Below are 26,710 nucleotides of genomic sequence, written 5' to 3'. Positions count from 1 at the left end.
AACACAAAAAAACCCCAAAGTGATTTGATTTTTAATATATATATTCTTTTAAAATACTTTTACATTATAGATTATTTCAAAAATATTGACTATAGTTTCTTATGCTATATACAGTGAGGACTTTGTTGTTTATCTGTTTTAGATATAGTAGTGTAAATCTGTTAATTTCAAAGTCCAAGTTTATCCTTCCCCCGCTTTTCCCTTTGGTAACCATGAATTTGTTCTCTATGTGAGTCTATTTCTGTTTTGTAAATAAGTTCATTTGTATCATTTTTTAAGATCCCACATATATGTGGTATCATGTGATATTTGTCTTTCTCTGGCTCATTTCACTTAGTATGATAATCTCTAGGTCCATCCATGTTGCTGCAAATGGCATTATTTCATTCTTTTTTGTGACTGAGTAATATTCCAGCGTGTGTGTGTGTATGTGTATGTGTGTGTGTGCACGCGCACGCATCTTGGCCATTGTAAACAGTGCTGCTGTGAACATTGGGGTGCATGTATCTTTTTGATATATGCCCAGGAGTGGAATCACTGGATCATATGGTAGTTCTATTTTCAGTGTTTTCAGGAACCTCTATACTGTTCTTCATGGTGGCTCTACCAATTTACATTTCCACCAGCAGTGTAGAAGGGTTCCTATTTCAAATGGAGATAATTTAAAACCTATTACACTGTAACCTCTTCCTGGTTATTTAGGATCAAAAAGATGAGTTCAAATAGTCTTGATTCCTTAGCAAGGCATAGAAAGCCCTTCATAGTGGGCTCCCAAACTACCTTTCTAGCCCCATTTTCTGCCATTTCTCATTTTTATAACCTGTGCTGTTGCTGTACCGCATTATTTTTCCTTTACCAAATAAGTTACATTCTTTGATTGCTGTGATAAGTGTTGGATACCCAGTGGATAATTAAGCACATGCTCAGAGCACCAACCAGGCATAGGCATCAAATGATGGGGGTGGGGGGGAGGTATTTGACATTTCATGAGTATCAGATTTATTCTCATCTTCATCTTTTATTTCCTTGCCCATAATTTTCAGCATAGAGTTATTTATATTTTGAAATACAAATGAGGATGAATGTCAAGGGGCAATACAATACGCACGACGAAATGTAATTGTCTTTGTGATTAAGGCCTCTCAAAGTTTATTCAGACTGGCTGCGCCTTTGTTTTCGCTGGATCTGTGAACTCTGCCTCCAACTGAATTACATGATATTCCAGCCCACTGTGTTTGATGGCACATCTCTCATATCACTTAGCACACTGAGTAATAAATACTTTTTAAATAGTCTCTCCCAACTAGACTGTGAAGGCCATGATGAAATGACATGTTCCTATCTGATTTCCATTTCCTGCATCTAACCCAGTGACTTATGCAAAGTAGAGGCTCATTAAATGTTGTCGAACTGAATAATTTATATCTTGTCTATAGATGCAGATGGTGGCCCTTGTAGGAAAGATTAAATGATCTCTCTTAAACTGTAGGACACTTGATTCAGTAGCATCTACCGGGATTGAATTTGACATGTCTGAGCACTCTGGTTTTTTAATACATCAAACTGTTCAGGGAATAGGTGGTGCTTGGAAAGAAGCAATGTATGAAAGCTGTGAGATTCAGATGCAACAAGATGATTTACTAGCGGGTTTTCCTCTCAGCTTGCCCAGTGTTCTGACGGGTTTTCCTCTCAGCTTGCCCAGTGTTCTGACAATCAGAATATATATTTAGATTTTTCTAGATGTATTTTTGTGTATACGTGTTCGTTCAGTTACATTAGTTCTATGTATTTATTTATTTATGTGTTTTGCTTTTTTAGGGCCGCACATGCGGCATATGGAAGTTCCCAGGCTAGGGGTTGAGTTGGAGCTGCAGCTGCCGGCCTTCACCACAGCCACAGCAACGTGTGATCCAAGCAGCGTCTGTGACCTACGCCACAGCTCACAACAACACCAGATCCTTAACCCACCGAGTGAGGCCAGAGATCGAACCTGCGTCCTCATGGATGCTAGTCAGATTCATTGCCACTGCACCACAACTCCAATTACATTAGTTCCTTAAAAATCAGGGAACCTTTTCAGTTAGATTTGGACCAGAGATGTGAGCATCTTCTGATCTATTCACTAGAGGCAGTTTAAGGGGAAAAAATATTTTAAAATTCTATTGTTGGATGGATTCCACATGACCACTGGCTCTTTCGCTGCATAAATATCATTTGTCTTTCGCCTACAGCAGTCATAGAGTGGCTTGACTTATTGTTTATCATAGGATAACAGTCTTGCCCCAGACTACAAAAAGACTCCTAAGATCATCTTTTGAGTATGGAGCCACCTGAGTAGAATGTCTTCCACCAGCAGTGGGTCCCAGATGCTAGTTAGCTCATGGAAGCTCGTTTATTGTGGATATTGTCACACAGGTCTTAAATGAAATAAGACAAACAGCAATTTAGTGATTTTTTTTTCTCCCAGAAAGTTAAATTTATTGATTATAAAGAACCATCCTTTATTCTGAGATTAGTCTTTTACTTCTCTCTCTTTTTTTTTTTTTTTTTTTTTTGGTCTTTTGTCTTTTTTTAGGGCCGCACCTGCGGCATATGGAGATCCCCAGGCTAGGGGTCGAATCAGAACTACAGCTGCTGGCCTACGCCACAGCCACAGCAACGCCAGATCTGAGCCGTGTCTTCGACCTACACCACAGCTCACGGCAACGCTGGATCCTTAACCCACTGAGCAAGGCCAGCGATCGAACCCGCAACCTCATGGTTCCTAGTCGGATTTGCTTCCACTGCACCATGATAGGAACTCTCTTACTTCTTGGTTATGAAAATGTCCTTTGGCCCCCTTTCTTTGGTGAAATGATAGTGATGAGTTGTGTACCCTCATTATCTGAAAGCCTGTAGGCAAAATGTGTTTCAGAATTTAGGTTCTTTTGTTTTTCAGACAGGTTATGGAGTACCTGTATCCTGTATTACAGAACAGCCCCAGTGAGGGCTGAATTGACCCCCCCATAACCAGTTTGAGTAATATTTCCACAGTGAAATATAACAAGATTTATACTAAGTGAGATAGAAAAAGCCTGTGAAGCGTCTCACGTTCATTCAGGTCAGGCTTTACTGCCAGATGAGTTCAGACCATTTCAGGTTTTGCTGCCAAGTGAGTTGAGTTGCAGGCAAGAAAAACAAAGGGGGCATTTGAGGAGTTCCCGTCGTGGCTCAGCAGAAATGAATTTGACTAGTATCCGTGAGGACGCAGGTTCTATCCCTGGCCTTGCTCGGTGGGTTAAGGATCCGGCGTTGCTGTGGGTTGTGGTATAGGTTGCAGATGCAGCTCGGATCTGGTGTTGCTGTGACTGTGGTGGAGGCCAGTGGCTACAGCTCCGATTTGTCTCCTAGCCTGTGAATCTCCATATGCCATGAGTGCAGCCGTAAAAAGCAAAAAGAGTGGGGGGGGGGGTGTTTGATTTCCAATTGTTTGGATTTTGGAATTGTGGATAAGGGGTCATGGATTAGTACTTGCCTTTTAAAGTATTCTTACTTTGCAAAATAAAGTTGGTTATGCTTTGTAGGACCCCAAGATGTTTTTGATATTTCACTGGTCCACAAAACCCAAAAAGCATGGGAAAACACTCCCCTAAACACTATTGAGGTAAATATAACTTTACTTTTATACTCATCTCTAGCCAATGATGATGTGATCTTTGCATGTTGAAAGATTCCTCAAATATACATTTAATCAAGGTAAACTTGAAATCAAGTGTATTTTGTAGCGTATTTAGGAGATTGGGAGGAGAGAGAACATTACAGCAGAAATTCACCCACAGTTCCCAGTGATAGCTTGGGATTCTCTGATAGGAATTGATTTTAGCCCGAGAGAACCTCTTGGATGAATTTGGCCAAATAGATAAGTGAACTTTAGACCCAGTAGGTGGTTCCCTGCTGAGAAGGGCAATGGCAAATAGCTAGATGAACTGATTAGGTTAACAGGTTAACTGATTTTTTTTTTTTTCTTTTTTGACCGCACCCATGGCATATGGAAGTTCCTGGGCCAGGGATTGAATCCAAGCCACAGCTGCGACCTGCGCCACAGCTGTGGCAATGTCGGACCCTTAAGCCACTGGCAAGGCTGGCAATTGAACGTGCACCACCACAGAGACAATGGCAGATTCTTAACCCACTGCACCACAGTGGGAATTCCTTAACTGTTTAATTTTTGGTATTTGTGATTTATGTTCCTGTCCATGAAGTGAACTGACAGTTTCCATTTTATAAAAGTTAAAAATGAGTTAGCAGCTAGGAAAGCACTTTAACAGTAAAGATCACTTTTACATGTAAAATCGTTATTAGGAATAATTCCATAGCTACCATACATTGCCTTTCATACCACACATTCATTGTGTATCTTTGTTCAGTCTGGCTTCTGGATGGCCGGATGGAGAGGTGATTTGACCTCATTTATTATACAGTCTTTTTTTTTTTTTTTTTTTGGTCTTTTTAGGGCTGCATGCGCAGTATATGGGGGTTCCCAGATTAGGGGTTGAATCGGAGCTGTAGCTGCCAGCCTACACCACAGCCACAGCAATGCCAGATCCTTAATTCACTGCGTAAGGCCAGGGATCAAACCTGCGTCCTCATGGATACTAGTCAGATTCATTTACACTGAGCTATGATGGGAGCTCCTTATTCATAGTCTTTTAAGGTTTTCTTCTCCAGGATCCTGGTAAGATATATTGTGTAGGTAAGAAGTCTAGTACTCTTTGCCTTCAAAATATTGTGAAGACACATTTACCTAATTATAACCTCATAAGTGGATATGAGTTGATATACATGCATATGTCTTTTATACAGTATGAAGTAATAGAATCAAAGCAACACAAATGCTTAAGTCTTTTTTTTTTTTTTTTTTTTTTTTGGCTTTTTGCCTTTTCTAGGGCCGCACTGGCGGCATGTGGAGGTTCCCAGGCTAGGGGTCTAATCAGAGCTGTTGCCACTGGCCTGCGCCACAGCCACAGCAATGCAGGATCTGAGCCACATCTGCAACCTACACCACAGCTCACGGCAATGCCAGATCCTTAACCCACTGAGCGAGGCCAGGGATACAACCCGCAACCTCATGGTTCCTAGTCGGATTCGTTTCTGCTGTGCCACGACGGGAACTCCAGTGCATAATTCTTATTCTAGCAAATTTGTCCAGAATGTGCACTTGGTAAAACAGTTACTGTACCTAGCTGTGATATAATTTGGCTTTTACTTACTTACAAACAGTCTTTCTCAGTTAACCAGTGTGCTAGTTATTGATTTATTGACCCTCTGGTTCAAATTCATCCTTTTAGCCTGCTCTGTGGACATGGACCTGAAGCCTTTAAATATTTGTTTCCTTAACCCTTTGGCAGTGAAGTTTTGTTAGTAGAAGGTTCTGGAAAGGCATACCAGGAGGAAAGGATTTTGCTTTCTGGTTCCTGTTGGCTTGCTCAGTAGACTCTTCAGGCAACTTAGGCATCTTCTGTAGTACTCAGCTTCTTCACACAGTTGTCCATAGCTTTTCCTGGTGCCTGCTTAAGACGGTTTTGTACCAAGAGTGCTTCTGGTAAGACACTTTCCATAGGGTGCATTTTGGGTATATTCCAAGTGGTAGGCTTAACTTTGAAATTTCTGGAAAATTCTAAAGTTGTTTCCGTTTTCTAGAAATTCCAAAGATGAGCACCACAGCAACTTCTCTGCCCTTCAAGGAGCTGTGTCCTCTCCAAGTAAGGGCACTTCTTGGAGTCTTAGCTTGGGGCAGGGATCTCTTACTTGGGTGCTTTATATTAGCTCTAGGGTTAGTAGTTGTTCCTGACATCTGACATTTCTGTATTTTTTAGACTTCTCTTTACTTAGCTCTAGCCAATTACTCATTGCTCCAGTTCCCTGTTAGTCTAATTCTCTGTCATAGTTAGTAATTCTTTTTGTGAAACTCCCGGTTCAAATTACTATTTGGTTTCTGTCCTGATTAGGGCCTAGACAGGTGTACCCAATCTAAGGTCCCCATGAGCCACCATGTATCACTCGCAAGATGATACTCTTGTGTCCGTAGTTGGAAAGAACTAAGACCACACAATTTCACATAACCTTTAGGGAAATGTCTTAAAATACCATAAAATTGAATGGTTCTTCCCATCAAACTGCTGTCTACCTGTGTATTTGCCTCTCTTTCCACGTCCCCCACCTTTGCTGTTAGTTACCCTCATCTCTTTCTCTCCCTATTCACCTTCTTAAACTCCATTTCTTTATTTTTTCCTTTTTTAGGGCCACACATGCAGTATATGGAGGTTCCCAGGCTAGGGGTCCTATCGGAGCTGTAGCCGCTGGCCTACGCCACAGCCACAGCAACGTGGGATCCGAGCCGCATCTGCGACCCACACCACAGCTCATGGCAACACTGGATCCTTAACCCACGGAGCAAGGCCAGGGATCGAACCGGCAAACTCATGGTTCCTAGTTGGATTCATTTCCACTGCACCACAACGGAAACTCCGTAAACTCCGTTTTTAATCTCAGCTTTGCCTTTAATGAGCTATCACTTGACCTCCCTGGGTCTCAATTTCCTTCTTGGTGAGGCAGAGATAATAAATAAGAGATCATAAATTAATGAAATCAAGGGCATGAAAGTGCTTTGTAATTAGTACAGCATCATACACAAGTAAAGTGCTATTACTTGCATTTATTAAATGGTTTTGTCTTCCACGTTTTTAATTTTTAAGGTGCATTTTCTTTTAAAAATTGTAGGAGCCTTCAGGGGTGCTTATAACCCAATAAAATAGATATATAAATACGTATGATTAGTAGATGAGGTGCAGTGTGCTGGATGCTGAAATAGGGAGACAAATAGGATTATGGGAGCCCTGACAATCTGACAATTCTAATTTAATTGTGGCCTGAGGATTTGTGGTTTAGTTCCAAGGAGCAAGGAGAGCACCTGATCTTAAAGGATCTAAACTAACATTTGGGTGTTCCTACCATGGCACAGTGGGTTCAGAATCTGACTGCAGTGGCCTGCATCGCTGTGGAGGTGTGGGTTTGATCCCCGGCCTGGTGCAGTGGGTTAAGGATCCTGGGTTGTGCCTGGGAACTGCCATATACCACAGCCATAAATTTAATAAATAACAAACAAACTGCCGTTTGTTAAATTGCTGTGACACAAATGGGCCTTTTCTAGGCACTTAACATATATCATCATATTTAATCTTTATATTTATTCTTTTTTTTTTATTTTTTAGGGCCACACTCATGGCATATGGAGGTTCCCAAGCTAGGGGTCTAATCAGAGCTATAGCCACCGGCCTATACCACAGCCACAGCAACACGGGATCCGAGCCACATCTGTGACCTACACCACAGCTCATGGCAACACTGGATCCTTAACCCACTGAGTGAGGCCAGAGGTCAAACCTGCCACCTCATGGTTCCTAGTTGGATTCATTTCTGCTGTGCTACAACAGGAACTCTCTTTACGTTTATTCACATCTTCTTAAAATATTTCATTATGTCTCAGGCTTATTTTCAAAATATTTGGCTTGAAGACAGATTTTTGTTCATTTGGTTGGTTTTCATTTGAAACCCCCCTCCAGTTATATGTGAGTAGTCAGTGGCAGTGAAAGTCTCCCAGATAGAAAGTGCTATTTCTTATGCAGCTTTTCATGTATATTCTATTTTTGTATATATCCATGGATACCTGCATTTGAAAAATTGGTTAAATTCCTTCACCTTAGAACAAGAATGCATAGAAAGATTCTCTATGATAATCTCTATGCTGAAAAAGAGAAATGATTTGTTTAACAATGACTCTCTTGTCTGCCAGTAGATCGTGGGTCCGAGGCTGTAGTATATTCTAGGGGATGGCGTGGTTGACCACAGGAAGAGTACAGCATGCTCTTTCAACTAGATGTGGGTGCTCTTTGAATACAGAGCATTCTGTCAAGTCACAGGGTGAGTGCATCTCCCAGTGGATGATGTTGCAAAGTTCAGGTGACTGTGAGTCCTTCCGGAAGGCCTTGTCCTCACAGCTTGGATTCTAGGAGATGCCCACCAAAGATATGTCTTTTTTCTCTTAGGAAGTCAAGGCCTTAGCCTTCTGATGTATTAGAAACCCTTTCTTCAGTTGTACACTGGTTCTTTGTCACTTTGCAGACAAGGTGGTAGCTTCCTGTTTCTTTGGCAAACAAGATACATGAGTATAGCATGTACAGTTTTAAAAACCAGCTCCTGAGAGTTCCTGTTGTGGCGCAGCAGAAGCGAATCCAACTAGTATCCATGAGGATGAGGGTTGGATCTCTGGCCTCGATCAGTAGGTTGGGGGATCCAGCGTTGCCATGAGCGTGGTGTAGGTTGTAGATGCAGCTTGGATCCTGCATTGCTGTGGCTGTGGTGTAGGCTGGCAGCTGTGGCTCTGATTCGACCCCTCGCCTGGGAACTTCCATGTGCAGCCGGTGCAACCCTGAAAACAAAAAAACAAAAAACAAAACCAGCTCCTGTTAGATCAGTGTTTTCTAAAGTATGGCATGCATGCTCCTGGCGGTATAAAGACTCCAGGGAGTACACAGACTTACACTTTCAGTTTGAATGGTTTTGTTTGTTTTAATGTTTATTAGGGGGGAAAACAGCCTGGTGTATCACACTTGTGATTTTATGGATATTATTGCCAAAGTCAAGGTTGAAGCAGGTAGCCACTTCTCATCCAGACCAACTGAATTACCAGTGCAGAGCTCAGGCATGCCCAACAATGTGTGGCTGCAGGAGAGAGCAAAACTTTACATTCACAAAATGATCATTTTTAAATCTATAAAGTATTCATAGGATATGTAATTGTGAGCTGGAAGCAAGCCTGTGCTCTCTGTCTTGTTGGTGGTTTGGTTTTTCCTATTTTGTTGTTGAACTATCACAGATCAGGGGATAGAATGGAATTTTTATTTTATTTTATTTTTAATGTTTTTATTGTTATTTCCCCAATACAATTTTTCTTTCTACTATACAGCATGGTGACCCAGTTATATACATGTACACATTCTTTTTTTTTCCCATTATCATGCTCCATCATAAGTGACTAGACATAGCTCCCAGTGCTACACAGCAGGATCTCATTGCTAATCCATTCCAAAGGCGATAGTCTGCATCTATTAACCCCAAGCTCCCAATTCATCCACTCCCTCCCCCTTGGCAACCACAAGTCTCTTCTCCAAGTCCGTGATTTTCTTTTCTGTGGAAAGGTTCATAGAATGGAATTTTTTAAATGTAAAGGTGCTAGACTGTGAGGGAAACGCTCATCCGAAGGCCTGATTTTAATGAAATCGGTCATGTATCTTCAGATATGAAGACCTAAATTGGTAATTGCCTGAACCATCTGCTACTGATGTAACAGGACCAACTGCAAAGAAAACAACTAGCATACAAATGTGATGAAAATTATTTGAAATTTGTATTTTCATAAGCACAATAAGAATGAATTTCCTTACATGTCATATGTTTGGAGACACACATTCTGGTATGAAATATTTTAATCCCACATGTTATTTTAAAACACAAAAAGAGTGTGTTGTACAAACCTACTCTAGAGGTTCCTCAAAAAGTTAAACATAGAATTATTGGAGTTCCCTGATGGCTCAGCAGGTTAAGGACTTGGCATTGTCACTGCTGTGGCTCAGGTCACTGCTGTGGTGTGGGTTTGATCCTGGGCCTGGGAACATCTGCATATCATGGGTGTGGCTAAAAAAACAAAAACAAAATAAAACCCATAGGATTACCATATGACCCAGAAATTCCACTCCTAGGTATATACCCAAGAGAAAGGAAAGCACATGGTCAAATACATGTACATGCATGTTCACAGCAGCACTATTCACAAGAGCCAAAAGATGGAAACGGCTCACATATCCATTGATGGATGAATGAATGAATAAACAAATTGTAGTATATATGCACAATGTAATATTTAGCCATAAACAGAAATGAAGTACAGATGCTCTGTACATCGTAGATGAACTTATTACGCTCAATGAAAGAAGCTTGGTACAAAGGATCACATAGTGTACAATTCCATTTATGTGATTTATCAAAGTAGATGAATCCATTGAGACAGAATGCATAGTGGTGGTTGCCAGTGGCTGTGGGCAGGGGGGAAAAGAAGCAGCTGCTTAATGGAGATGGGTTTTTCTTCAATGGATATGTGAGCCGTTTCCATCTTTTGGCTCTTGTGAATAGTGCTGCTGTGAACATGCATGTACATGTATTTGACTATTTTGGGACAAGATAGAAGTCATGGTTGCCCAACATTCGGAATACACTAATTGCCACTGAGTTGTTCAATTTGAAATTGTTAATTTTATAGTATGTGAATTTCACGTTGATAGAAAAAAAAAACAACCACACCTCACCTTGCCCCATAGTGTGGAATATGTGGAACTATGTGGGGAATAGGATGGTGTTAATTTGTGTACAAGCAAGCATTTTTTGTTGTTTTAGGAATTTTTACTAGATGCCTTCTCATTGTGGCAAGTTATACCAATTTTCCATTTGCAGTAACAAGTATGAAGTTTTCCTCTTAAGATAAATGTAAATTTTTAAACAGTTGATTTAAAGAAAAAAAACAAATAATAAAGGTAGTAGTGAGATGACAAATGAAGACCATTTACAGATGACTGAAGAATAGGAAACTCTGAGTATCATTATTGGAGTTCCCTTGGTGACACAGTGGGTTAAGGATCCAGGGTTGTCACTGTGGTGGCTAGGCTTCAATCCCTGGCCCTGGAATGTCCATATACTGCAAGTGCAGCCAAAAAAAATCATTATCATGTTCAAGCCAATTAATTTTTATCGGTACCTATTAGGTTCTGGATGCTGTTCATCACAGGTAAATAAGATAGTGGGTTTTGCCTTGGATACTTTCAGCCTAATAGGGGAGATTAGCCACATCTCTAAATAATTTTAAGAGGAGGCTGAATGTGCTGAGTACAAAAGCTGAGGTCAAGACTAAGTACCTGTTGGATTACCAGTACCAGTGAAGAAAATGCTCGACTATATAGGGAGAAAATGAATGAAGAAGTTTGCTTCTGACATTAGGAACAAGATGCAAAAATAAATAAAATAATACATGCAACAGACAGTGTTTTCAAGTCCCATATGCTGTGGCCCTTTTTGACCCCAAAATTTTTTCTCAGTCCTGGGCTCCCCTCTCCCCAGCAAGCTCACATGTAAAGAGAGCATGCAGAGAGAGAGGTTTTTTGGTTTTTTTTTTTGCTTTTTAGGGCCACACCCGCAACATATGGAGGTTTCCAAGCTAGGGGTCCAGTTGGAGCTACAGCTGCCAGGCACAGCCACACCAGATCCAAGCTGCGTCTGCGACCTACACCACAGCTCAAGGCAACGCCAGATCCTTAACCCACTGAGCAAGGCCAGGGATCGAACCCACAACCTCATGGTTCCTAGTTGGGTTTGTTAACCACTGAGCCACGACAGGAACTCCATAATATACACACTATTAATATTCTCACTTTACAGAAGAGAAAAGTAAGGAATAGAAAACTCAAGTGACAGGAGTTACACGATGAAGAAACATTGGAACTGGAATTTGACTCCAGACAGTCTAGCTCTAAAGTCCACTATTTAAGCCCTCTCTTGGAGTTTTGGTTGTGGTGCAGCGGAAACGAGTCTGACTAGGCCCTGAAAAGCAAAAAAAAAAAAAAAACTTAGCTCTGGCATCCCCTCTGGAAAACTTGCTGGATTCCCAGCCAGCTAGGGCTCTCCGTATGCTTTCATGCCCCCCCCCCCCCGTAGTGCACCTCCCATTGTATTGTTTTTGTTTGTTTTTTGCCTTTTTAGGGCCGCACCCAAGGCACATGGAGGTTCCCAGGCTAGGGGTTGAATCGGAGCTGCAGCTGCCAGCCTACACCACAGCCACAGCAACGCCAGAGCTGAGCCGTGTCTGTGACCCACACCACAGTTCATGGCAATGCCGGATCCTTAACCCACTGAGCGAGGCCAGGGATCAAACATGCATCTTCATGGATCCTAGTCGGATTCATTTCCACTGTGCCACGACCTCCCATGTATTGTGACTGTACTTGATATTCCCTAGGCTGTGACTACTTTTAGGGTTCTGGGAAACTGCACTTACTCACGTTTGAACTTCTGGCCTAAACACAATAAAAAATAGATGCTTATTCATCGTTTGGGGGATGAATTAATGGCCTCTGCCTGTAGAAAGTTAACTTACAGTCTTTTTTTAGAGGTGAATGCAGCCAGAATTTAGAAAAGAAGGCCTTGGGTGAGTGTTGGAGAATCCACTTAGGCTTCAAAAAGGTAGTCTGATTTGCAACTTAAGAACAGAGGGGTGACCACAATCTAGGCAAAGGGAATGTTTTATGAATTGAATGGATGGTTAAAAAAAAAAAAAAAAACAGCATCTCCAAAATAAAGAGCCCACCTGCCCTCGGTCTGTGTATAGAGGGAGGGGGGAGGTTGAAAAGTACAAGTAGTTCCCAACCTGCTCAATGGCATGACTTCTAAAGATTTAATTACACGAGTTTCTGCAGTTGTGCTGTGGGTTAAGAATCCAAGTGCAGGGAGTTCCCGTTGTGGCTCAGCAAGTTAAGTACCTGACGTTTGTCTCTGTGATGATGTGGGTTCGATCCCTGGCCTCGTTTAGTGGGTTAAGGATCGGCATTGCCAAGAGCTAAGATGTAAGTCACAGAGGAGGCTCGGATCCCGCGTTGCTGTGGCTGTGGTACAGGCCAGCAGCTGCAGCTCTGATTCAACCCCTAGCTTGGGAACCTCCATATGCCTCAGGTGCAACCATAAAAAGAAAAAAGAAAAAAAAAGACAGAAAATAACAATTTTTGGTGAAGATGTGGAGAAGATAAAACCCTCATAACCTTGCTGGGGGAATGTAAAAAAACGCTGCAGGTATGGCTGTAAAAAAAAAAAAAAAAATCTTACCGCAGCGGCTCAGGTCGCTGTGGAGGTGTGGCGGCGTGCATTTGATCCCCAGCCGGGTGCAGTGGGTTAAAGACCTGATGGTGCCATGGGGTGTAGGTCGCAGCTGAGGCTTGGATTCCATCCCTGGCCTGGGAACTTCCATATAGGACAGGAGCGGCCGTAAAGGGGGGAAAAAAAAAAGCAGGAGTGGCCGTAAAGAAGGGGAAAAAAAAGCTTCATTTGATACATCATATACATGAGGGTGAGGTTTCTGGCCCAAATATTATATCAACCTACTGAAGTAGCTGATCTATCCCTTGGGCAGTACTAGCTTGGGCTCCAGGGCCTGGGAACAGGGGGTCAGGAAAGGCACGGTGGCTTCTGGGCTTGAAGACACAGTGGTACTGAAAGTTAAGCTTGGTTGTTCTCCCGTGACCCTTTCTGCACCTGAATCTAATCTCAGTTTCTCTATCTCTAGTCAAGATTCTCTCTCTGGCAAGGCCCTCTACTAACTTCCTTCAATAGCACCTCACCCAAGGCTACCAGGATGCCAAGAGGCTCCCTCTCACCCACCAGCCTTCCCCATTCCCTGAGGGCAGAGCTCTATGGAATTTGAACAGGACTGAACTCATTCACACCAAGGTGTGAAAAACTGATAACCACTTTGCCCTGGCAGTTGTCCTTGGTACAATTTCTAGACTTCTTTTTAGCAAAATGAACCTGTAATGGCAGGAATTTCTGGCAGTAGTACAGAGCAAACAATAAAAGAGGGGGGGGGGAGGGGAAGGGAGGGGAGAGAGAGAGAGAGAGAGAGAAGGTGGGCACAAGGATAGGAGAGACAGTTTATTGGAGGGAGAGCTGGTACTGTAGGAGAAGATATCTGGGAACAAGGAAAACCTCTGCTCATTTCCCCTTCCATTCTACCTCCCTCCCCCAATGTGTTTCAGTGTAACATTTCTCTGTGGATTCTCTTGAATCCATAGAAACTATACATTGCAATAAAAAAAAGTGTAATGACAGTTCTGGGTACAAGGGGTTTGGTGTTTCCCAGTTGTGTGCAAATCTGGGATGACTTACGATGGGAAATGGGATAGAGTGAGTAAGGTGGGGCTGGGCTTGAGAGGACCTTGAAAATGAAGTCTTACATCCACAGAAATAAGGAGTCATGGAAGGTCGAGATAATGAAAGCAACAAGGAAGGCATAATTAATTCTAAATTTTGGATGAGGAAAGATGGCGAGTCAAGTTCACTCTTGGTGGTGGCGCCATTGGTTAATACGGAATCCTATTTTTTGCTACTGATTTTTCGTGGTTCTGGGACTTGTTCCTAACTGTTAGTGTCTGTCCCCTTGGCTGTCCCACTGATCTCCGTGGCTTCCAAGCCAATCTTTCCTTTAGGATTCGGGATCCTAGAGGCTTTTATGACCCTTGTATTTCCAACCAGCCTGCAGGGACTTATACACTACATTTCTGTGTCCCAGTGGCAAAATTCAAGTCCAGTGTTAGCAAAACACAGCTCCCTTTTATAAGATCACATTATTTTCATTTAAATAAAAACCTCCAGCCACTCTAGCCATACCCCAGAACGCAGCAGAGATAGCGGTTAATGATCTGCATCAGTGAGCCCTCACAGCTGCAGAAGCCACCGCCCCCTCTCCATCCTTAACTCTGCATGTGTTAAACCTTGTTGTGAATAGGCTCTTCCCTATGGGGAACTGCTTTGTTCATTATGTTAATATCCTTGCCATTTCTACTCTGCCAGTGGCACAAAGGGGGAGGCCAGGAAATGGGGCGAGAAAGGGATTTGAAGCATTTCCTTAAGCCTAAATAAATTATAATTCTCCTATGGGAACATAGGTCTTTAATCAAATATGTATATTTTTCTGTTTGGAAAGTTCCGGGGGCTGGGTAGCATGGAGCCCTCCATCTGTGTATTTTACTCTTGACTGCTCAGCGTACCTTCTGTGTTACTAGGTATTGATGATGTGCAGTGGCATGCTTGGTTGAATTCAGTTTTGTTTTTTTGGTCATTGTTCAATCTAGTGGAGCAGTTATTGTCAGAATTGGATTTTGTGATTTACTCTTTCATCCTCCCTGGTTACCATAATTTAATAGGATGTATCAGTACAAGTCCAAAGAAAATGCCTTTATCCTGTTCAATTAGCAGTCTGTAGAAATGACTGGCTTTAGGAGACACTGTTTCATTTTTCAGTGTTCACTGGTCTAGATGGTGACAAATCAATGACATGCATTTCCTCGGTTGCTAGCTTGACCAATACTATCTTGACTTAGACAAATGATGATGGGCATTTCCCTTCCTCACAGTAGCGGTTTCCTTTGCTGAGCTCAGTTCAGCAGTCTCTTACTGAGCCATTCACCCCTCCACCCATCTGTCAACTGAAGGAAAACACACAACCTAAAAGTTGTGAGTTATGTTTTATTTAGGGGCCTTACTAAGGACTGAAGCCTGGGAGACAGCCTCTCAGAGGCTCTGAGGAACTGCTCTCAAGAGGTAGAGGAGGAGCCAGGATCCATATAGGAGTTTTTCCTGAAGGAAAAAAAAAATGTAGTTGAACATAAAAAGATTACTACTAATATAACAAAAAGCGACATCCAAAGTTAATTATTTTAGTGCTTTTCTCTGTGTAGGAAGATGCAAGAGTCTGGCCTCATCAAAATCATTCCTTAGGGAAAAAAAAAAAGGAGTTTCCGTTGTGGCACAGCAGAAACGAATCCGACTAGGAACGATGAGGTTTCGGGTTGGGTCCCTGGCCTCGCTCAGTGGGTTAAGGATCTGGCGTTGCCCTGAGCTGTGGTGTAGGTCGCAGATGGGGCTCAGATCCTGCGTTGCTGTGGCTCTGGTGTAGGCCAGCAGCTGCACCTCCGATTAGACCCCCCCCTAGCCTGGGAACCTCCATATGCCATAGGTGCAGCCCTAAAAAAGACAAAAGACAAAAAAAAGAAAGAAAGAAAGAAAAGAAATTATTCCTTAGATAGGCATGGTCACTATCTCGGACCAGTATCCTGTTTTTTCTCCATCCTGAATTCCCCTCAGGCTGTGTTATCTGGTCCCACAGTGGCTGATGGCTCGATGGAGGGCAGTATTTGTTGTTTACTGGAATGGAAGGAGACATTCTTGGTTTACTGAAATGGCAGGCAATATTTTTTGTCTGCACATCCTTCATAAAGTTGTCATATACCTACTATTCTAAGCACCCTGGTAGCCACACGCAGTGTCTATCACACCAACATCTAAAGGCATCATTTAGGTATATTGTTTGCAATTGTTATCGTTTATTTATTTCTTTTGTTTTTTTGTTTATTTATTTCTTACCATTCACATCTTAGTTTAGGAAGGGGAGGGGAGGGAAAAGACACTTTCCTCTGCCCTTCTAGGTTCTTCTAGATAGTCTAAGAATTAAACTGACTACGTGTAGGGAAGTGTCCTGGCAGTGGTAACGAACCCCACTAGTAGCCATGAGGATGTGGATTCGATCCCTGGCCTCACTCAGTGGGTTAAGGATCCTGGGTTGCTATGGCTGTGGCATAGACCGGCGGCTACAGCTCCAATTTGATCTCTAGTCTGGGAACCTCCATATGCTGTGGGTGTGGCCCTTAAAAAAAAAGACAAAAAAGGCATAAATAAATTGACATGTGAGTGACTAACAAGAGAAAATCAAATGTAATTTTGTATGTACGAGAACCCTACATACACGAGACGTTCAAAGACAGAAAGGTAAAATGAGCTAGAGAATGGGATGGGGGCCTGGGGCTTCCAAGGTCAAGGGTCATTCACAGGGCAATAAGAGCACATGATGGGCAATTAGCTGTTGGCCCTGACATACAAATGGGCTACCCAGATAAAATTTATCTCTGATAATAACTTATTCTGGGAAAAAAGAAAACACCCCACTTTAAATCCTTCCAGATAGTTAAAGGAGGGACAAAAGTTTCTCTTGAACCTGCAGAGTCTTAATTGCCTGTAGCTCAAAATGACCCTCATACAAAAGCGACACATTTGCGGGAGGCTCCAACTGCTTTAGAAGAATAAGGCCCTTGAATGATTTCTTGCTTAATTATCATCTGCAAAACTGTGCTTAGTCTTGGAGGAGAGACGAACTTAACCTCTGCTGACTTGATTTCACCAAAACTTCCTCCCCTAATTGGGTTACTCTGTGACAAGCATTGAGTTAGGTATAACAAAAACAGAAGAAGGATTCAGCCGCAAGTCTCAGTTGTTTTTGGTCTAGTGTATAGTTTGTGTCATTTTATTTTATTTATTTGGCTTTTTAGGGCCGCACATGTGTCATATGGAGGTTCCCAGGCTAGGGGTCGAATCGGAGCAGTAGCAGCCAGCCTACATCACAGCCACAGCAATGCCAGATCCAAGCCGTGTCTGAGACCTATACCACCACAGCTCATAGCAACACCAGATCCTTAATCCACTGAGTGAGGCCAGGAATGGAACCTGCATCCTCATGGATGCTAGTAAGATTCGCTTCCGCTGAGCCATGACCGGAACTCCTAGTGTATAGTCTAAAGAAACAATGACAGTCCAAGGTAGAGGAGCTACAATATTCCAAGTGCCTTAGGAGTTTAGAAAAACTAGTACCAGAGTCTACTAAGGATGCCAGAAAAGGTTTCATGGAAGGAGCTATGCTGGGACACTTAAGCATGAGTAGAACTTGGATTTGGTAGATAGGGAGGGCAGGGAATTCCAAGTGGAGAGAATATCACATGCATAACCACTGAGGCATGAGAGAGTATGTATGGTGCACTTGAGGTCTATCCCAAGAAATTACTAATTGAGGCAAAGAACGGAGCTCTGGAAATTGGCATTGGGCAGGGATTTCTGGCATAGGTGCATGTTGATCATTCTGCAGCTTTAATCATCAGCATCCCATATCTTCATGGCCTATGGCCTATTCTTTCCTTTCTCTGGCCATTTACTTCCCCATGATCACTGTGAGAAGACCCTTTATTCCCCCCTAAAACAAATAATACAATACAGAGGTGACTAATGAACTCTAAATTAGGTATCAGGGGACCTAACTGCTTGTTTTCCAGTTCTCTTAGCTGCTGTGTCACTTGAGCCAAGTCATTTAATAACTGTAGCTTCACTCATAACATGGGGAGCTTAACATCTACATTGCCTACCTCAGGCTCAAGGTGAAAATGAAAATGAGACTCTTACAAATTAAGAGGTATAATAAACTTTTTTTTTACTTGGAATTCTTCTGGGGGAGGCTTTCACTTAATGTTTAAAACAAGTGAGATACTTTGTGGAGTATCAGGATAGGAAAATTCAGTTAAAAAGGCATTGACAAATTGAAGTATTCTTACTTCCTTATGAACTCCATGTGTCTGCCCTTCTGACTGTGGAATGTCATTTAGCTTACGTCTATGTTTCTAAACTTGACATGATAAACTTTCTTCCCAAAGGTCTACCATGTGTAATTTAGCTTCTTTCCAATTCTCACTATAATATTAAGTAGTAATGGATTTAAGACTTAGGTTGGTAAGATATGAGTTGTTATATTTCATAGTCATCCTTGAATAATGGACATCTATTAGGTAGCTTGAATTACTCATGATTTAGCCTCAATCCTTTGTGTTACCATATAGTGGCATGACCTAGGTTTTGTTACATTTTAGGAATATGTAAGTTGGTTATGACTCATTCAATTAGGAATGGGAGGTCATAAAACTGTGGCCTTCTATTTCCTTTGCCGTTTTTCCTAATCCAGTGACAGTACAGGCAGAGTTATTAATAACAGGAAAAGATACTTCCATTCATTTTCTTCCCTATGACCCCCACCTTTCCCATTAGATTGAGTGTTAATACTCCTGGAATCTGATAATTCACCTGAAGAATTCGCTTTTGGGCTATAGAAATGTGAGCAATTGCTCCCAATATAAATACCCTGACCAACCCTTCTTTAGATCAGTGTTTATCAAAATCTGTCATCCAAGAATATTTCCACAGGACAGAAAACTCTATAAACCACACAACTCATCCACTCTGAGCCACCTTACACATGCCAGAAGAAAGAAGAGGAGCACTGCTCTACATGAGATAACGTGATGATGGTATTTTAAATGGGCCGTCAGTGAAGTGTTTATACTTGATTAATGCAAACCCTGTCATCAAAAATAATATGAGACCCACTTTGAACTATTCAGAGGTAGTTATTACCCTCTTTCATCCTTTTGCAACTTCTAGATGAACTAGTTCATGTGAATTTGGATAAAATGCCCATTCTAGTTCAAAATATAATATGAAATGATTATTGCTTTTTTCCTGCCAGGCCTGAGGGAAACACTCTAACAATTGTTTTATTTTCCACAAAACTAAATGATGAAATGGTCTGGCTTATTTTCGCTTTGTTTTAAAATCTATGGTACCACTGATACATAGTTTTAAAACATTCTTCCAAAGAGCCAATGGATTAAATCATTTTTTATGTCCCCTAAGTACTGCCCTTTTTTGAAGATTTCTTGAGGAAAGCGTGGCACGTATCCAAAATCACATTCTTCATTTTTTTCCCCCTGTGTTTGAATTTTTTCCTTACAAGTTAGTGGAAAGGAAAGTGGTCAGTTTTTGCACTCAATAAACCAGAAAGAAGGTGTAGACAGCTTTTATCTGGGGCATTTTAAAGTCATTGAGACAATATTTTCAAGTATTAACTGCTTTTTGAAATTATTGGCAGAATCCGCTTAACCCACTTTCACATAAAGTGGTTGAAGAAGATGAAAAGATTTTTTATTGTCTACATAAAAGAAAGCACCATGGTTTTTGCATCCTTGCATAAATCTGAGAGATTATGTATACATAAAAAGGACGAGACAAAGCTGAATGCTAAATGCCAACTTCGGCGAACACTTGTCTGGGTATTTGACACCGAACATAATGGGGTGTGGTTCCACAGGGAGAGGACACTAAATATTTACACCCCAGGACACGTTGCTCTGGTAAAGCTTCTTGTCCTAGATGAATCTCCCAGCTCACACTCATCCCTTTTTAAACACACCCCCTTCTTACACTTGGATTTTTTCCCTTACCACTCCATGAGGTTCAAAACCTTCTGGATCCAATCCCCTGTCTTCACTCTCCCATCTGTTTCTGTGGTCTCCATGAATTCTATGTGCTTATGGTATGGACCTTCAGGTGGATTTTCCTGTTTTAGTTCAAGTAGTAAAACACAATCAGTCTCGCAGTCTCCCCCGCCCCCAGCTCTTTTTTCCAAAGATCACAGCTCCATCCTTCAGCTGTTCTGTTGATATCCATTTCTGATCAGTTCCATGCACGTTTTGAACCAGAGCTGTGATATATACAGCCAACAGTGCTGCATGGTTATACAGAGCTGCTGTCCAATACAGGTCTGCTTCTCTTAAATCCATATTTTCTTTTTAGGCTTGAGAGATTGGTGAAGAAAGTTACCAAGGTTGGTGTATACTGTGAAGTCCAGGGCAGTTTGCTTTCTTAGGCCACTTACCCTCATACTCTGGCTTTGGCCTTAGTGTCATCGCCTTGCCATTTTGCATCCCTTATAGGTAAAAGGTCAAAATGTTTCTTAAGCATTGTGTGCCAGACATTAGGAAGAATGCATGGTCTGTGTGATGGAAGAACATTGATAAACCATAGTCTCAGATTACCAGCGAACACATCACAGAAAAAAATGCAATTTGATTCAGGTCTAGAAGGATGAGCTGAGTTTAAAAAATGGAGTGAGGGAGGGATAGTTAGTTCCCGTTGTGGCTCAGTGGGTTAAGAACCCGACTAGTATCCATGAGGATGCATGTCCGATCCCTGGCCCCACTCAGTGGGTTAAGGATCCAGTGTTGCTGTGAGCTGTTGAGTAGGTTGAAGACGCAGCTTGGATCTGGCATTGCTGTGGCTGTGGTGTAGGCTGGCAGCTGGTAACTCTGACCCCTAGCCTGGGAACTTCCATATGCCACAGGTGAGGCCCTAAAAAGAAAACTAAAGAAAGAAATAAAAATGAGGGGGGTGTTCCCATTGTGGCTCAGTGGGTTAAGAATCTGACTAGTATCCGTGAGGATGTGGGTTTGATCCCTGGCCTTGCTCAGTGGGTTAAGGATTGGCATTGCCACAAGCTGCTGCATTAGGTCACATATGTGGCTCAGATCTGATGTGGCTCAGATCCGGTGTGACTGTGGCTTTGGCTATGGTGTAGGCCTGCAGCTGCAGCTCCGATTCAACCCCTAGCCCAGGAACTTTCATATACCATAGGTGTGTCCTTAAAAAGAAAAAAAAAGTGAAGAAGGGAAGGGATTTCATGCAGGAGGACCTGTGGAGCAAAGGAGAGAAAGAATAAAGCAAGCTTGTGAGGTATCTAGATGGGCAGTTGGTGTTAGGAGATACAAGACAGTGAATGGGAAGAACAGATTGGCAGACTTGTCTTGAGTTCTGAGTGCTGGGTGTAGTGGTTTGATTAATTCCTTGAGTGATTCACTCATTCAAAAGATGGCTTCTCCTAGTTCATAGGCTAAAATCCAAACGTCTTTGCAGGCATGTAAGGTCTTCTGGGATGTGGTTTCTGTATATCTTTTTTTTTTTTTTTTTTTGTCTTTTTAGGGCCTCCCCCGCGGCATATGGAGGTTCTCAGGCTAGGGGGTCCAATCGGAGCTGTTGCTGCCGGCCTACACCAGAGCCACGTCTGCAACCTACACCACAGCTCATGGCCGTGCCGGATCCTTAACCCACTGAGCGAGGCCAAAGATCAAACCCACAACCTCATCGTTCCTAGTCGGATTCGTTTCCGCTGTGCCACAACAGGAACTCCAGTTTCTGTATATCTTAAAATCCACTCCCCTCAACCCCGCGTACCCTTAACAGTCAGTCCTTCCATTTCTATTGAAGATTTTCCTGATTCTCCCAGCATGAGGTAGCCCTTCCACCTCTGTGTGTCTGCATAGACTATTTTTTCTAGGCACCACCTAGTAAATGCCTCACTCTTCAGCCTGGGTTACGGCACTAATTTCCTTGTTCCTCTGCTGCTGTGCAATCCTGGGCTTGCGCTGCAAATGCTTCTACACTGTATCTTTTGCTGTCGGAGTACCTGTTTGCTTCCCTCACTCAACTAGAAGCTTCCTGAGAGCACAGGACTGTGTCTTCTTCACCTTTACATCCATAGCATCCATATCATCTCACAGGGTACCTGCCTGACATGTAGCCAGTTCTTGACACATATTTGTTGAATAACATATTTGCCGAACATTTAATTTGCATCACATATAGTTTATTTTAAGGGAGTCCTCTAGAAGCAACATGATTGCTAGATTAAAGATGAGAGCTGCAGAGAGACCAGTTCTATGCATTTGTCAAAGTAGTTCATTTGCTGAACACACAAAGAAACAACAGGGGGCATATCCCTCGAAAATTGATAAAGAGGAAAGGATAAATAAATGACCGGCTACTAGGGGCTGGGAGAGGAAAGAGTTAAAGATAATAAGGATTTAAGGTAATATGACAAATCTCAGGACAGTGACCCTTGAAAAAATAAGATAAACGTGTTTTGTTTCCCTCAGTCAGATCTCCTGGTGTTCCTATTTGTCTCACCCCACCTCAGCTCTGAAGATGAATACATTGTTCCCGTTCGGTTTACTGTTACTAAGCCTGAGGTTTGTGCGCTTTTGATCTTTATATCTGATCAGGAGTTAAGATAGGAAATAGAAATAGTTCAATCACGCTGACTACAATTTCCTATCAAGGGAAGGTGTGCAGTGCATAGGTTTTGAATATATCAAGCTTGTTTCTGCTTTTGGGAGCTACAATTGCAAAGTGTTATACCAGGCAGATGCACTGGGGTGCGCTACTGTGTAGCAGAGCTTAGCTGTGCATCACAGCTCTCAACTTTAAAACTCCAGAGAATTTGATGAGAGAGGGATCCACAAGAACATGACAAATGATGAGAGTTCAAACCTTAAGAGAAAAATGGGCTTATTGGTAAGAGACCTTCTTTTTCTTTATTTACTACTGTTACTTATTCATTAAAATAGCAAGCCTGTTGTTTTCATATGTGGCTGTGAAGCGGTGTACAAAAATCAATTTTATATGTATTGTAGAATTCAGGAGACATATTGGTAACCATGGAAAAATCATAGGAAGCATGTATAAAGCTTGATTTTTGAAAAAAAAAATCACTAGGGAAATTTTACTTTATTGCAGATTGTGGTATAGATTGATTTATATAGCTTAAATGTAATACAGGTTAAGGAATACATATATTTTTTTAAAAGTTAAAATAAAGAATAGTGACTTGTGTAGAGCTACATAATTCCACTCAGTTACCAGAAGGTGGCACACCAGATTCTTCTTAAATACACAAAGGAAAGGAATAATATTAATAGGAATATAAAATAAGCTGTATTTAATGATACTTTAATGGATTTTTAAGCAAAAAAAATAATATAATTGTTATTTGCTTGGTGAGGCTGATTGCTAAATCATGACAACTATGAATTTAACCCGTTGTGGCTTTTTATGATTCAAAACTAATTTTTCTGTATATGGTAAAACTAGACTTTGAAATAGTATTACCATTAAGGAGATGCTGTTTTGACTTTATCATTTTAAAGAGAAATAAAATACTTGCTACCTACCTTTTGCGTAAGAAGCCGGTACATGCAGGATAACATTCTGGATAAGGCTTCTGCCAAGGTCTTTTTACAGCTACTATTGGACTATGACTTTGATTTAGTTGTGACTGTAATAATGCAATAGTGCTTGGACATAAGGAAACACTTTTCCAGTAAATATATTTTACTGAGATGATCCAGAAAAAAAATACCAAAACTGTTCATTTTGAAGAAGAAGTTAGATACAGGCACTGCTTAGTAATGTTTACTTTCTATAAGCTAATAACAACATGAATGAAATAAATGTAAATAAATTGAATTTTGTGTTAGAGCTTCTCAAACACCTGCCAGCATACTTTAATTTTTTAAGAGAGTTGACCGTTGACAGCGTATACTGCAGTGCTTCTGTAGTAGTCTCTGTTTTTAAAACTGCGTTCCTGAGGCAGTACCAGAAGTGTATCTGTTCATCCTTGCCTTTTGCATTAGCCCGAAGGAGTTAGACATATAACAGAACTTCACAAAAATAAAATCTTCTGGTTAGGAGGCAATACATCTATTTATATGTTTTTATTAATTACAAGCAGTATGAAAATAAGAAAATTTGTCGTAAACGAACCTAGGAGAACATTAGCCATCTGTTCTCTGAAAGCTTATAATGTGTGTCATTTGCTTTCAGGTTTTTAATGGCAAAACAGTATATCAGCAAAGAATTGAACTTTAGGCTTAAAAAGCTAGAAAATGACAAAGCATTCCGAGGCTGAGTATATATTTACTGGAAAAGTGTTTTCTTATGTCCAAATTTGTCTAGTTTAGTCTTTTAGATCAGCTGCCAAGAAATGTTGTATTTAATGTCAATCTTTATTCCAGACTTTCTGAAACATTAAGAGAGCTTCTAAAAACAAATAGAATCTTATGGCTTGTTAGTTAAGGGTTTTTTTTTTTAAAGTTAATTTACATATTTTAAATTGTTCTTTGTGGTCCCAACTGTCCATTATTTATAAATATGGTTTATTCATTTACAGCTAAAAAATTTTAGAGTATGCTTTGAAAAATTTGAATTACATACAATAAAGTCACAATTAACCAGATTTTTTTTTTTTTTTTTTTTGCACTCCACCTTCAGGAGACGGAGGCAATTATCTTTAAAACAAGCCGATTTCAAGGATATGTTCAAAAAATCAACTTCAGGGTATGTTCAAGGGTCTTGCGTTTTCTTCTGCCTTTTTGTCAATGAGAATTTACTTTCATAAAAAAGACCCTGAGGTAACTAGAAGACATTCAGTCATCAAGGAAACTTTCAGTAATGTCTAGGGTACTGTGTTTATTAAGGCAAAGAAATAAATTATTTCTTTTAAAAAATACCACACCTCATTGTATTGTGCTTTATAGTCTCCAGTGTGCTTTCACAAACGCAAGTTCAGTTGGTTTGCCTAACATTGCCGTGAATCTGGCAAGGAATGTTGGCATCTTCCCTACTTTACAGATGAGGAAGATAACTCTAGAAGTGACAAAGCTAGTTAGGGGCAGAGCTACAATCAGACGACCACAGGTGGCCAGCGCCATCCTTATCCAAAAAGTTTGAAACACGTTTTTAACTTCTACTCTGTATTGCCCAATCAGTATAATTTATACTACCTTTGTTTCCTAATTGCTGTACCTCACCATTTCCCACCTGGCATGTGTCTGTCCATCTGCCTCTGTATCTGTCAGCCAGCCAGAGACCTGGCTTTCAGACCCTCCCGGACCTGGAAGGATCTGGAGTGTGGGAGGGCAAGATAATGGCCATGGACAGTGCAGACTGACAACTAGTGGTGAGCAGCCAAGGCTGAGGAAGGCCAGGGGGACCAAGAGAGAAAACAGAATCTTGCTCCGACTGGGGTCATCTTGAGTCGGGGTCAGCAACCTGGACTTTAAGGCAGAGTTTCTCCAAGTTTAGTAGACGAGGCATGAACATCAGCTAGGCTACTTGTTTCAAATGCAGAGTACTGGTTCTCACTTCCAGGTTCGTGCATTTTCAGTCTTCAGCCCAGATGATTCTTTTGCATCCTAAAGTTTGGGAGCCCCTCTCTGCAAGGTATAGGACTCTTGGTAGATGTATTGGAAGGTAAAAAAAAGAGCCCCTTTTGCTCTTGGTAGCTTCCAAGTTCCATGTCAAAGCCAATGGGGGCGGGAGTTAGGCAGAGGTGAGGAATGACAGCTGTTGCTTGCGAATCTTGCTCTATCTCCCTTGGAAGCATGTCATAGTAGCTGTTGTGCATTTTGTTTGGTGCCTATGAGGTATTTTCAATAGGCTTGTTCCATTTTAGGCTTGAAGAAGGTAAAGGGCAGAAAGATTGCCACCAAAAGGTGAAAAACAAGTGACTTTTGATGTTTTTAAAGAGTTAATCTATTCCATTTTTTTTTACATTTAATTTTTAAAAACTGGCCAGAACACCAGGCTGTCTGGAATTCTGGATAGTTAAGGTTTAAGGATAGCAGTATATTGATGCTTACTCAGGTTTCAAATGTGAATATGCAGTCGGCCTGATTAGAGCTTAGGGATTTGTGGACAGGGAATATGTTTTCTTTTATATACTTGTAACATTCTAGCACAGTCCTAACTGCTTAGTACCCACTGATGATGGAGCAGATTCAGCACGCACCTCTTCTTTACAGGTTTTGGGTTTGGCATAGTGAGTTGATTGATTTTGGTATTTGCGAAGTTCAAGGAGTCTATCTTAGCCTGTCAGGAATGGCTAATATGCTAAAGAGGCCTTGGTATAAACAAATGCATTATAGTTGACAAATGCAAAAACATGGCCCTAATCAATTTGCTGATGCTTGTTCTCTGTTTAGAGTATCGGTTTAAGCTCCTTTAAGCTCGATGTTGCTGCCTCTTCACCCTTTTCGGAAAACACATTATGTAGTTCTGTTCTTTACAAATCTGAATCTCAAAAGCTGGTGATTCTGGAAATCCCTAAATGTAAATATTTGTGTTTACTGGCTGAACAGAATCATGTGAATTTAAACAAAATGGCCAGACCCTCTAGTCGAAGACTCATAAAAATGCTCAACAGTGTCTCCAACTTAGATCAAGCTGAATAAGGAATGAATGAATAAATATATGCTAGCTAAAGGGAAGCTGTATTTTACTCAAGTGTTATGTAGCTTTAGGATTCCTTGAGAAATAACTT

General features: G+C 41.3%; 1 protein-coding gene across 10 annotated transcripts in view; it reads left to right on the top strand.

The window, feature by feature from the left end:
• The window catches only part of KLHL13 (kelch like family member 13), a 406,437-nt gene that overhangs the window by 303,434 nt on the left and 76,293 nt on the right, over window positions 1-26,710 (top strand). For 2 of the 10 annotated variants that reach the window (XM_085008249.1, XM_085008248.1), the window contains 2 exons: window positions 22,492-22,580; window positions 24,661-24,726. The exons of 3 other annotated variants lie outside the window; for them this stretch is intronic. In XM_085008249.1, coding sequence (XP_084864375.1) covers window positions 22,537-22,580; window positions 24,661-24,726 — 110 coding nt within the window. In that variant the 5' untranslated portion in view covers window positions 22,492-22,536. Of the gene's footprint in view, window positions 1-22,487; window positions 22,906-24,660; window positions 24,727-26,710 lie in introns of all 10 variants that reach the window. 5 more of the 10 variants (XM_021080423.2, XM_021080422.2, XM_085008247.1 and 2 more) reach the window with 3 other exon arrangements.

This window comes from Sus scrofa, chromosome X (assembly GCF_054392235.1).
Source record: "Sus scrofa isolate SSC_HxYL_T2T_F1_AM1 chromosome X, Sscrofa_HxYL_maternal_Yorkshire_Landrace_v2.0, whole genome shotgun sequence".
Classification (NCBI taxonomy): domain Eukaryota; kingdom Metazoa; phylum Chordata; class Mammalia; order Artiodactyla; family Suidae; genus Sus; species Sus scrofa.
The sequence above is the reverse complement of the archived record's forward strand: the minus strand, read 5'-3'. Positions and strand labels throughout refer to the sequence as shown.